Source organism: Struthio camelus, chromosome 1 (assembly GCF_040807025.1).
Source record: "Struthio camelus isolate bStrCam1 chromosome 1, bStrCam1.hap1, whole genome shotgun sequence".
Taxonomy (NCBI): domain Eukaryota; kingdom Metazoa; phylum Chordata; class Aves; order Struthioniformes; family Struthionidae; genus Struthio; species Struthio camelus.
The window spans coordinates 11768420-11780701 of NC_090942.1; the positions used below are offsets into that span (position 1 = coordinate 11768420).

General features: G+C 39.8%; 1 protein-coding gene across 6 annotated transcripts in view; it reads left to right on the forward strand.

Annotated features, from left to right (window-relative positions):
* HGF (hepatocyte growth factor) overlaps positions 1–12282 on the forward strand; it is a 59926-nt gene that overhangs the window by 12083 nt on the left and 35561 nt on the right. For 5 of the 6 annotated variants that reach the window (XM_068922608.1, XM_068922744.1, XM_068922810.1 and 2 more), the window contains 4 exons: positions 1056–1221; positions 5786–5898; positions 6496–6610; positions 11834–11976. In XM_068922608.1, the coding sequence (XP_068778709.1) occupies positions 1056–1221; positions 5786–5898; positions 6496–6610; positions 11834–11976 (537 nt within the window). The remainder of the gene's footprint in view (positions 1–1055; positions 1222–5785; positions 5899–6495; positions 6611–11833; positions 11977–12282) is intronic. The other variant, XM_068922672.1, reaches the window with a different exon arrangement.

Genomic DNA, 12282 nt, shown 5'->3' on the forward strand with positions numbered 1-12282 from the left:
TATCTTTACATGCTGGATTGTTGAAAATATACTTCTCACAGGAAAGTAGTGGTTTCTATGAAAAAATATATTTACGTAGTGGGAAAACCGTGGATTTTTCTTGCAGAACAAGTGTGATGTTTTCTTGCAAAAATGAGAGACCTTTCCTTCTCACACTTTAGCCGACCATCTCTAGCCAGCCTTCCTTGCTACTGTTTATACTGGTGCTTTTGACAGAGACGGGGAAATCAGATCAGTGCATTCCTTTTTGTAGAAATCTTTGCAACAGTGCACACTGTCACCATGCTATGGCCTCTGTCTCCCCTCGTCTTCTTTTCCTTGGGCTAACATCTTTCATTCATTCACACCTAACCTGGATGCAACACTCATGCTGTGTCTTCACTGAAGTGCAGTGGAGACAATTGATTATTCTGTGTGTCTTCTGGGCTCCTGTTCCTTTACAAGTTGTGAGCAAGTTTGCTCTGCTAAGAATAGTTTATCACATTCTAACTGTGATTCTCCATAACATTTAGGCCTTTTTCTCTCAACCTGTTGCCTAGTGAGTTCTCCATCCTGCACTAGCCTGATTATACCAATTTGAGAACAGAAACTGCACTTACTCCAATGGCAAAACACTCTTTTCTTTCTGATCTTAACTCCATTTTGTCTTTCCAAAGACGACCTTTGTCCATTTTTTTCACTTCATTTTTTTCACAGAAATATTTGTAAGATCTCAGATTTGTCCCGATGCGTAACAGGCATATGTTGGGTATTCTGAAAAATTTACAAAAAATGAAAAATTTAGCTCTTGCAGATTTCTGGTATTCCATAATTCTCTCTTTGAAATGAGTTTTGCTGTATTCCAGAAGAGTCAGGCTTTTGAAAATGGAGATCACTATCTAAAAGTAATCAATTCTTCCCATATTTTTACTTATACCTTGTTCTTGTGAATTTCTCTATGCTTTAGGTACCAATGTTCCTATAATTCCTTAATAAATGCTATTCATCACAAATACCATCGCTGTATTCTGCTTTACAGTGTTTGTTTTTTTTTTTCTTGCTGACATTATTCTTAGAGGGCAAAGGAAAAAGGAGAAATCCTCTTCATGATTTCAAAAAAACAGGAGAGACGATGCTCATTAAAGTAAACAAATCACTGGAAGTAAAAACCAAGCTGTTAAATACCACGGAGCAATGTGCCAAGAGGTGCAGCAGGAACAAAGGCCTTTCATTCACATGCAAGTAAGTTATGTATCTCTACTATTTTAATTTTTTCCTGATATGATCAATATAGTACTCTGCGGCCAAATATCTCTTTATAAATGACATCAGCGGCAGCTTATACTAAGGATGATCTAAAGTTTGTGCGTTTTTAATTTCTGTGATCTGGTTCTACCTGTCCAGAGAGTGCCAGTCCTTTTTGAAGCTGTAAACTGAGTTTTTCCTGTCTTCTTAACTTGTCCAGTCAGCAATCTTTTCCATGATATCTCTGAAAAAATGTACTCGTATTAAGATGTGGATGACTTGTATTACACTGTAGTATTCAGTGAACATTTCTGAGATTTTTATATCTCTTATAAAATGGTTATTGTTGCACATCACAGCTGCAGTATTTCAGCACCACTTCAGACCATATTCCGTCTTCATTCTTTGCACATTACTCCCACTGAAGTCGGTGGGAATTTCACACATGGAATACAGATATATGCACTGCTGAGGTTCGCTGCCAAGTACTACGAATCTGATACAATGGAATCAAACCTTTTGGGCTACACAAGCATTACGAATATACGATAGCAGCTCTGCAGCGTCTGCTGTCTCTTATGAACACATCATGCAGCTGATTGCTTGTCTGGCTAGTATGTATTCTCTACTATTTTTTTGGAACAAACCACTATTATTTTTGCTATGTGCTAGACTTGAATTATCCCTCTGGCCTCTCTTAGTCTGTACCATTAGCAAAAAATGAAAGGGCACGAATGCAGAATGGTCTTTGAGAGAACGGATGGCTTCGGCGCTGGTGGGTGCTGCGCCACATGTGAGCCTGATCTTGAAACACACAACATTTTTGCCACTCGCTGCAAAGGACAGCTAATGTGATAACAAACCTCTTCCTAGGAAGAGAAGATCTTCCAATGTAATTTAATCCTTCTATAAGCCTTTGATTGCAGCGTTGCAAGATCTAGTTTGTATCATTTTGTGCCTTGACTATGTATTTACGTGTGTAAATAATAAGTGGAGTTTACTTATTACTGTCAGAAAATATTTTCCAGGCACTAATATTTTTCACGTGGCAACTGAGTAGGGGCTGACTCCTTTTCCTACTGGCAGAACTTCCACTGAGATCATTGCCAAGGGGATCAGGTTGTTCTCAATACAGCAAAAGATCCTTGAGCTCTGATGGTCAGCAGTGAGGAGTGTTATAAAATGAGGTTGCACAGGATAAAAAGAAAAATTCTGAATAATGCCGAACATGCAGCAATTCTAAATTCCAACATCTGTTTAGGAAAATTGTTTCAAGCCTCTTCTAACGTTTCAGAACGTTATATGTTCTGAGAATAAAAAGTAGGTTAATATGTTTGTTGATTTCCCTCTACCAAAACAATAATCTAGAACCTTTCTCTCTCTCTGTGTTTCTCTCTCTCTTTTTTTTTGTTACTTTCTCATTTGTGAAGGATTTTTTCATTGAGATAGCAACCATTCATTAGAGGGACAAATTTTCTCTGCCATAATCAGTCAATAAAAGGACACAGAGAAGTCATCTGACACGTATTCCCTTTTAAAGGAATCGGTGATCAGCAATGTTTCCCATTTGCTGTCAGGATCCCCAGCCTTTAACTTCATATCACTATATGATTGCTGCAAGGTGAAACTTGTTGCCAACATTAATTAAAATCAATTAATTTAGTGTTTGCTGTGGGTGTAAGCTAAAATAACAAGAGAAGTGACATAAAACATCATTTTAAATACTTGAAATATGTGACTGGATTTTATCTTTGTTTATAGAAAATTTCATGGCATGACTGTGAGGCCCGACACCCATGCAGTTTTTCTCTACCACTTGGGTTATAGCATTGGTGTTTTCTTTAATTTTCTCAATTTGTTTAAGTATTACTATCAAATAAAAGAGAAATAGATTGTAACACAGTTATGATAATAGCAATGGGAGCAGCAACAGCTAGGTCTGTGCCCTGCGAGTCACCCAAGCAGGAGGAGGGTCAAGCCTTGCTCAGCCTTTTTCTCTGCCTGAAAGTGGCAAAGTAGCAGATTTCAGGAACTACAGACCTATATAAGATTAGTCATCCCTTATCTTCTGAAAAAAAAAAGGAGTAAGGCTACTTTTGATTTATTTAGCACATTTTTTTTTCTAGTACTTCAATATAAATAATGAATGTGGCTTATATTCTGTAATCATTAATCCCTGCTGTTTTTAACTCTGAAATCAGTGTCAGAGTTAACATATGCCATTTCTCAGGCCTGGCTTTTCTTCTTTTCTCTTATTGTCACTTTTTGCACACATCTTGATATCTCAAATATGCATTACAAGATTCTTATCCAGACCTGTTTCTCCTTCATAACACTCTCTTCTCTCTTCATAAGCTCTCCCCATTACAATCCCCCTTATACTAATTTACTATTTCTTTGTGACTATCTGTGCATCATTTTGTGCCTTCCTGATCAGCTTTATTGACTCACTGACAAGCTATTCCTATTCCTTCCTTTCACTGTAGTCCATAACTCCCACTGTTTTCTCTCAGTCATCCTTAGAGCTTTTCCCACTACATTTCTTATGGATGAGAAAAAATCCATGAAAAAGAGCATATTACTATTTTACTGGCTATCCAGATGACTGCTGCAGACATGTCACTTCCTTACCTACAAAGCTCTGCCTGTCTTCTTATTTTCTGCTATTTTCTTACTCTCTGAAATGCATATTTTACTTTATATTTGTGCAGAATGGGATTCCAGTACACTCTGTGGAATTCCGGTATCAGATCAGAAACTCTACCGACTATCTCAGTACAAATAGCAACAACAGAAAATGTTATAATCGACAGTATCAGTAGAAAAAAGTCCAAGAATTTGCTTAAATATGTTGACTTTGGAAGTGTAAAAACTCTCTGGATTTAGGTCCAAGAAAAGATCGTTAGAAACTTTTATGTGGAGAAGGGGCTGAAGCCAAACTGGAAGGAAACCAAGAGGCAACTGAAAGGCAAAAACTAAAAGAAATGTTTGTAAACAGTGTATTCTGCATTCCCACTTTAGGAGGAGGAAGGGAAAGGAGAATGTAATTGGAAAGGCAGGAAAGGTCAAGGATATTTTTGTGAAGATGGAGTTGGAGGGACTTGGATATGCTCACATTTGAGAACTAGCCAGCGGAGAACAGAAGGCTGAACAAAGGCAGAAGGATGAAGGTTAGCAGGTTGGAAACATTTGGAGTCAACAGAGTAGAGAGAGCAGTTGGATGAAAAATCTGTTTGGTGATGAAAAAGATAATGAAGAGGATGTTTGAAAGAGAGACAAGTGGGGAGGTTGGATAGGATCTTGTAATATTTTTAATTGAAGCCAGCAAGACCTTACACAGAAAAACGTGCGTGGTTAGAGGGGAATTACATGGAAACCAAAGAGCTTTGAGTTGGAGATGTAGTGTTGTTCAGCTAGGAATACGGCAGTGCCGAAATAGGGATGTAGTGTAGAAAACCTGTGTCCTTTGGATGTTATTAAGCAGTGTTAAAATTCCTTCATAGGCTAGAACAAAACAGCTGAAAACGTTTGGGATGACTGGTGGCTGATAGAAGGACAGACTGCATGGTGGGGCAAAGGTGCTAGTTTCATGTGGGTAATTCACTATTTGATTGCCCTGAAAAATTAAGGGAAAATGAATTTTAAGTAGTTTTTTTTTTTTGTTTTGCTTTTTTTCTTATTGGAATAACTACCTTCCCATCCCTCCACCACTAGACTTTCTAGTCCATCATAATGTTTGGTGTGGATAAATATATTTTATTTAATTCTATGTCTTTTAAATCCTTTAAAATATTTTACCTACATTTAAGGATATTCCTTTCAAAATGTCATTGGGACAAAAAAGCCCATACATTTCAACCAAAATGCTGAAATTTTTTTTTTTATTTTTCTGATTTCTGTTTATCTTTCTCCCCTCTGCGCCCCCCCTCCCCCCAATCACTGGATTCAGCCAGCACACATTGTACTGCATCCTTCAAAGCAGTTGAAAATAAGATGGAAAAGAAAACAAAAGCAAAAGCAAGGACAAGCTGTAGGTACACTATCACAGTTTAGACTATTTGTAAAAATAAAAATAATCTTGCTTTCAAATAGCTGTGTTGTTCTAGGCAAGACACAGACTCCTTGCGCTTCAACTTTCCTCTAGCCATCAGTGTGAGATTATTAACTATTTCACAGGCATACCGTAAGCACAGCAAAGAAGATACTTTTGAGTTGTCTTTGTCTTCTTCTCCCCCGCCCTCAAGAAAACAGCTCAGCTGGGGTCAAAATGCTGTCTCAGTCACATTTATCTCACTTTTAAAGTAGAGATATTTAATGACAAGGGTACTCTTAGATTAGTGTGAACAGCCAAGCTGGTATTTAGTGTGATGGCCACATCAATTTAATTTCTTTGTTACTTTGTTCTTGTCAGCACAGTTTTGAGTTTAAATACTAATTTGGACTGTTTCTCTGACTTTCCCAGTAAAAATAAATCTGATGTCATTGTACGCTCCTTGGCAAGCCATGTGTCATTATTAAAAACCACACAGAGATTTTTTTCTCATCCAGATTTTCTTTGCAGGGCCTTTGCTTATGACAGAGTTACAAAACGATGCCATTGGTTATCCTTTACCAGCTTGACAAATGGTGTGAGAAAGAAGCAAGACCATGCGTTTGATCTGTATGAAAAAAAGGGTAACTGATTTATTTACTGATTTTGTTTTTCCAGCCACAGAGGGAAAAGTAGCTGAGGTCAGTCAATGACTTTTATAGGGTAGTTGCATCCCGGACATAGGATATTTTATACACTCCAAAGACTGCATCTTACAGTTCGGTTTGCAAATATCTTTTATCTTTGCTGTCATATGAGCACAATGTTAGTCTCTACACTTGCTCTTGCCTCAGTTTTTCAACCTATATATCTGCCTCTCAACACTCGTACTGGCCTGAACTGCTACTTCAGTATACTACTTAAAAGCTCAGTCATATGAATTATTGGTATTGACTTAAAATTGTTTTTTTTTTAACCTCACTGATGTGTGTAGGAGTTAAGTGCTCAACTGCAGACTTTTAGTAGCATTTTCAGTAGCTTTTTAGGTCAAGTTACTGATTAATGTTTTTTAAAAAAAGAAACAAGAATGCACATGGAAAATGAAACAGTACTTTGGATCATGATATCTGTAAAGACTATCAGAAGTATTTTCATTTTTTGTTTAAAGAGTGTGGATGAGCTAAATAAATTGAGACAACATTTAGCCAGACTCTTAATTTTTACCCCTTTTCTTTCAACAGACTATGTTAGGAATTGTATCATCGGAAAAGGCGCGAACTACAAAGGGACGATATCTGTCACCAAAAGCGGGATCCAGTGTCAGGCCTGGAATTCCATGATCCCCCATGAGCACAGGTAAGAGTTCAGGAGCAGAGACAGCCGTAACGGGTGCTGCGACAGCTCTTGCAAAGCACAGTTTGACTTATTAGCAGATAAAGAATTTGTGAGAAAACTGACCTTAAACAACAAAATCTCTCAGGTGTATTCTTTGCCTTTCTGCAACAGTTGCCATTCTGCAGATCCTAGAAAATCCTTACCTTCTCAGGCTTTCTCCAAAGAGGTTTCTCTTAACCTCTTAATGACAGCACATGTTTGGATCCCATTCTCTCCTATGTCTTTTTTTTTTCTCCTTTTTTTTTTTTTCCTGTTTATATCCTTTTGATCTCTCAGCTCCTGTCAGTAGCAAAGCAGCTGTTCTACTTCAGTTTGGGGTCTGGAAGGTTATCACTGTTTTCTAATTGACTCCTATGTAATATGTCTTTTTAAAACAATGCAATGTAGGAAACTAGGGATGTTAGTTCACCTATTTGATTCTTAGATGATTTTTGTTGCTATTGCATAGGTACTGTTCATTTGCTATTATTCATAGCATATTTCAAACTTTATAAAGCACTTTGAATAGGTGATAAGTACAGAGAAAGGATGACGTAGATGAATGAAACCCTTTCCTTCAGGTCTTGCAAGGAATAACTCAAGAGAGATGGAGCAGCTGTGGGACTTGACTTTTGAATTTAAGGCCTGATATAAAGAGGAACTGAGACTGTATCTGTACCACGGAGACGGTCCAGAGTAGCCTCATGAGTCCTCTCACCTGCAAGTTTCCCATCCACGCTGCTGACTTTTACTCTTGACTCACACCATCAACACTTGGGTAGGAAGAGCCAAGTTGGAGATTGCTAGTAAGGAACTGGGCTACATACAGCTCGGGCTTGCCCAGACCAAATCTATCCAGAGTGCAAAATGAGAGCTTGGAACAACATTAAAAGGGCAAAGGATACTTGGGTTCTCTCTTTGTAAGACATGGCACAGAGCTGAGCCTCAGGCAGCCCAAAATGTGGACGTGATGACTCAAAATACACAGGGCAGTGAGTTTGATTTTCAGTATGGGACCAGACCTGTGCTTAACTATGAACATATCAGAGAATCACAGAATCGTTTAGGTTGGAAGGGACCTCTGGAGATCATCTAGTCCAACCTCCCCGCTCAGGCAGGGTCCTCTAGAGCATTTTGCCCAGGATCACATCCAGACGGGTTTTGAATATCTCCAGCGAAGGAGACTCCACTACCTCTCTGGGCAACCTGGTCCAATGCTCTGTCACCCTCACAGTCAAGAAGTTTTTTCTCAGGTTCAGATGGAACTTCCTGTGGTTCAGTTTCTGCCCATTGCCTCTTGTCCTGTTGCTGGGCACCACGGAGAAGAGATTGGCCTCATCCTCTTGACACTCCCCCTTCAGATACTTGTACACGTTGATGAGATCCCCTCTCAATCGTCTCTTCTCCAGGCTGAACAGGCAGCTCTCTCAGCCTCTCTTCATAGGAGAGGTGCTCCAGCCCTCTAATCATCTTGGTAGCCCTCTGCTGGGCTCTCTCCAGTAGCGCCATGTCTCTCTTGGACTGGGGAGCCCAGCACTGGACACAGGACTCCAGGTGAGGCCTCCCCAGAGCTGAGGAGAGGGGCAGGATCACCTCCCTCCACCTGCTGGCAACACTCTGCCTAATGCACCCCAGGAGACCATTGGCCTTCTTGGCCACAAGGGCACACTGCTGGCTCACGCTTAATTTGTTGTCCACCAGGACGACTCCCAGGTCCTTCTCCGCAGAGCTGCTTTCCAGCACATCAGCCCCCAGCCTGTCCTGGTGCATGGGATTATTCCTCCCTAGGTGCAGGACCTTGCACTTGCCTTGGTGGAACTTCATGAAGTTCCTCTCTGCCCACCTCTCCAGCCTGTCCAGGTTCCTCTGAATGCAGCACGGTCTTCTGGTGTGTCAGCCACTCCCCCCAGTTTAGTATCATCAGCAAACTTGCCGAGGGTGCACTCTGTCCCATATGCTACATGTCATCAGCTCACACTGCAATGGCCTCTTGAGTCTGCGCACCTTGAAATATTATGCAATTTTCGTCTTTGATACACGAAAAAGTTCTCAGTAATTACAGCCTAAGCAGGAATGCGTGTTTGATTTTATATGATATATATATTTTTACATAACAAGAGAAAGATGCATGCAGAGAGTATATATTACGTATCACTACATTGCATTTTTAATATATAGCATACACAGCTTTGTCTAATCAATTTGGACAGCCACTCTTCTATGATGCATTTTATGAGAATGATTTTTCTCCTGCCTTGCGCAATAAGTTTAATTTTTAAAAGGTCACTGGATAAATGAGGTGCCTGCATGCTAATTTTGTTTTCCAACATCAGAAAATATGATTTCATCATCAGAGACATGAGGGAGATGGGAAGAAGCAAGCAGTAGTGGTGTGTTTGGAACTTATTAGAATGAAAGGCTTAGATTTTAGGTCAATTTTTCTCAACATCTGATTATCATAAAATGCCATTTGGAAAATAAATCCCTTTTGCGCATTCAAAGAAGAAGTACTTTACTGATTTTTCACAATTTTTCCAGCAAAATTAGAAATAACTTCAGACTTTAAACTTCTTTTTGGATTTAGCAAATTATATTTTTTAATTAATTTGTATTGTAGTAAAACCAGGAGACTCCCAGCTGAACTTGGAATCCCACTCTTTAGTCACCATCCTAGTACAGATTACGAGATACTTTTTTGTGCTCTTTAGAGTTATTATCTAAATGGCTAAAGCCAATATAAAAAGTATCAAAGAAAGAGGCTCAAAGAGTAAAACAATTCTTTACTAACTTTTTTTGTAGTTTCACAGTGACTTTTGCTGTGGTTGAATCTGCTTTCGCCATTACTCTTACTGGCATGAGTTTCTGGCTTTCTTATCCTTTCCTTAGCTAATATAGTTGAACTAAACTAGTATACTCTTTTAGGAGTGGCTCTTTTGTACATTTTTGGGTGCGTCTTTTCTGTGTCTCATCTTTTCCTCTCCCAGGAATGTTGCTTTGGTACCTGTTGAAGCCATTTATATATCTGTCTGACCTATCTTGAATCTCTCATGCTATTCATTAAAAAGACTTCTTACTTTTTTCATGTTCTGACAGCATATCTAAGGCAATTTAAGGTAGCTTTTTCCCATATTTTCTGATGATCATCATTTCTGAGCAGAAAGATTTTCCAGCAGGAAAACACAATTTTCTAACATGCAGTGATATACCACATTAACACATACACAAGTTGTAATGGCCCCAGCTGCCTTTAGCTAAAATATTTTTAGAGATTTGTATTTTAAGACCACAGAGGAAAAACAGAAGCAACAATTTCTTGGGCAACAGTAATGACAGAAAAGTTTTATTTTTCAAGGACCAAAAACAAGAAAACTGCTTTTAAGTATTGTTTCCACATTGCCTTGACTAGAGCCATAATGTGATTATCAGAGGTATTTTCCACTTCAGTTAGTTCAAAGATTTCATTAGCTAGAACAAAACATGATCAAAGTGTCACATATAGGAATTTTCTTTTTTTATTGAGTCATTCATAAAATAAAATTTGCCAAGGAGAGCAGGACCCATACATGTTTCTTGTGATTTTGTATATAAACAATATCAGTGCTTGTGTATAAAGATTGTTCCAAGTGCTTAGTTCAATTTCCTGGGCTAAAAATGTATACATTCTTCTAAAGGAACTTAGGTGAAAATGTGTGCCTTTTTTCATCACCAGAATATAGATGTGTTCCTTTGATGACACCTCCCTCAAAAAAAAAAAAAAAAAGAAATCCAGAATGAATTAATGGACATTTTCACGATAAAAAGTGCGCTTTATTTGTGGTTCATTTAGACTTGTTTAAAGTAAGTCAGAATTTAAATATATTGAAGAAAAATCTGGAACAATTTTTTAAAAGCTTAAAAATGAAATTAATTTATTAAGCTGAATTGCAAGTTTTGCATGATACTTATGTGTAGCTCCTTCTTCCCAAAGTTCTTCATGGAACTGAGCATAATTCTGAATTTAGTGTGACTTTTTTACTGTAGAGACTTAGTTTCTCCTACCGCACTGGAGAGTTCATATTTAATGAACTGGGCATAGGCAGCAAAGTATCGTACTGAAAACGTGTTATAGGCCAGAAATATAATATCAGCAAACTTTTCTATTAAATCTTTAAAGAAAAATAAAGTGCTTAGCTTGGGCCTGAGAACCTCAAATCCAAGGGAAAAATGCTAAGGGATATTGTTATTTGCTAGCCCCTTACACCAAAAGCAAGAGATGTTTGTTTAGATGCAGAAAATATAACAAAAGGGTGAGTTGAGTTCAGTCAGCTAGACTGCTGTTAAATGACCTAATTTGATGTCAATGATGAGTGCAGACCCTACGGGTGACAACCGTGGGGCTTGTGGCAGAACGTGAATCCAGACAGCTACAGCGGGCTCTGGGGCAATTTCTTCTGCTGAAATGCAAAACGGTGCATGGTTTCAGGAAGCGCCGTGCAGCTCGGTCGCACTCTCCCATGACATTACGGGGGGCTCCCACGTGTGTGCATGGCACAGCTAGCCTGATCCCGGTGTTGGGTTGGCTGTGCCCTTGCAAGCCCCTACACGCCGGTAAACCCTTCCTCGCTCCCTCAGATAGCCGGTGGCTATGAGGGAGCTGAGCGTGTCCCGATGCTCGGCGCTGGCCGCCCTCTGCTCGGGACGGGGAAGGGATTTTTCTGCTTGTGGGCCGCATGCGATAGATGCACAGCAAGCTCAGTGGTGGCTGTGCCTGCTGTGTGTGCCCAGGCTGCATACGAACAGCGGGGCTGACAGGTCCGTGGCCCTGGTGCACTTCCCTGCTGTGTGCTGGGGCTGCCCAGCGGCGTGCGAGCGGTTGCGTGCTCCTGATGGAGGGCAGCGAGGGCTGGCAGGGAGTATGCTCCTGCCTCTGGCTCTGCAGGTGATCCTTGGCTCTCAAGTGCCCAAGGGACAAGGGACGGGAGTAAAACTTGCTAGAGCAAGCTAAGGGCCAGACGAATTGTCCCAGACTTTGGCTATTGATTGAGTAATCCCGACTAAGATGTGTGTTTGCATATAAACAGATATTTGGGGGTGTGTGTTTGTGTAGGCAGGGTGGAGGGAGGAGTAAGCAGAAATATGATTGTTTCTAACTGTTTATGAAAATACTATGATTAACTCTGAAGTTTGCATGCTCTTATACTGTAATGATTGTCATTTTAAAACTAGCTTTTTGCCTTCGAGCTATCGGGGTAAAGACCTGCGGGAAAACTACTGCCGAAACCCCCGAGGGGAAGAGGGAGGGCCGTGGTGTTTCACCACCAGCCCAGAGACGCGCCACGAAGTCTGCGACGTTCCCCTCTGTTCAGAAGGTAACCCAGCACGGTTTGCACTGTAAAGTCATATTTTCTGTATCAAAAGTAGGAATGAGGAACTTTATTAGCTTTAGTGATACTCGCATATGGACTTTGAACCAAGAATAGGTGATTATTCAGCAAGAACGACTCATTTATCGAGAAAAATAAAGTTCTTAGAGAAAGAGAAGATCTTTTTATATATTCTACAACGTCTGGAAAATTTGAAAAGGACTTTCAGGCCCACCAACTTTCAGGTCACAAAGAAACTGAAACAACGAAGGTGTGCTGATCACACAAATGAGACCTGTTTCTTCACTGTCT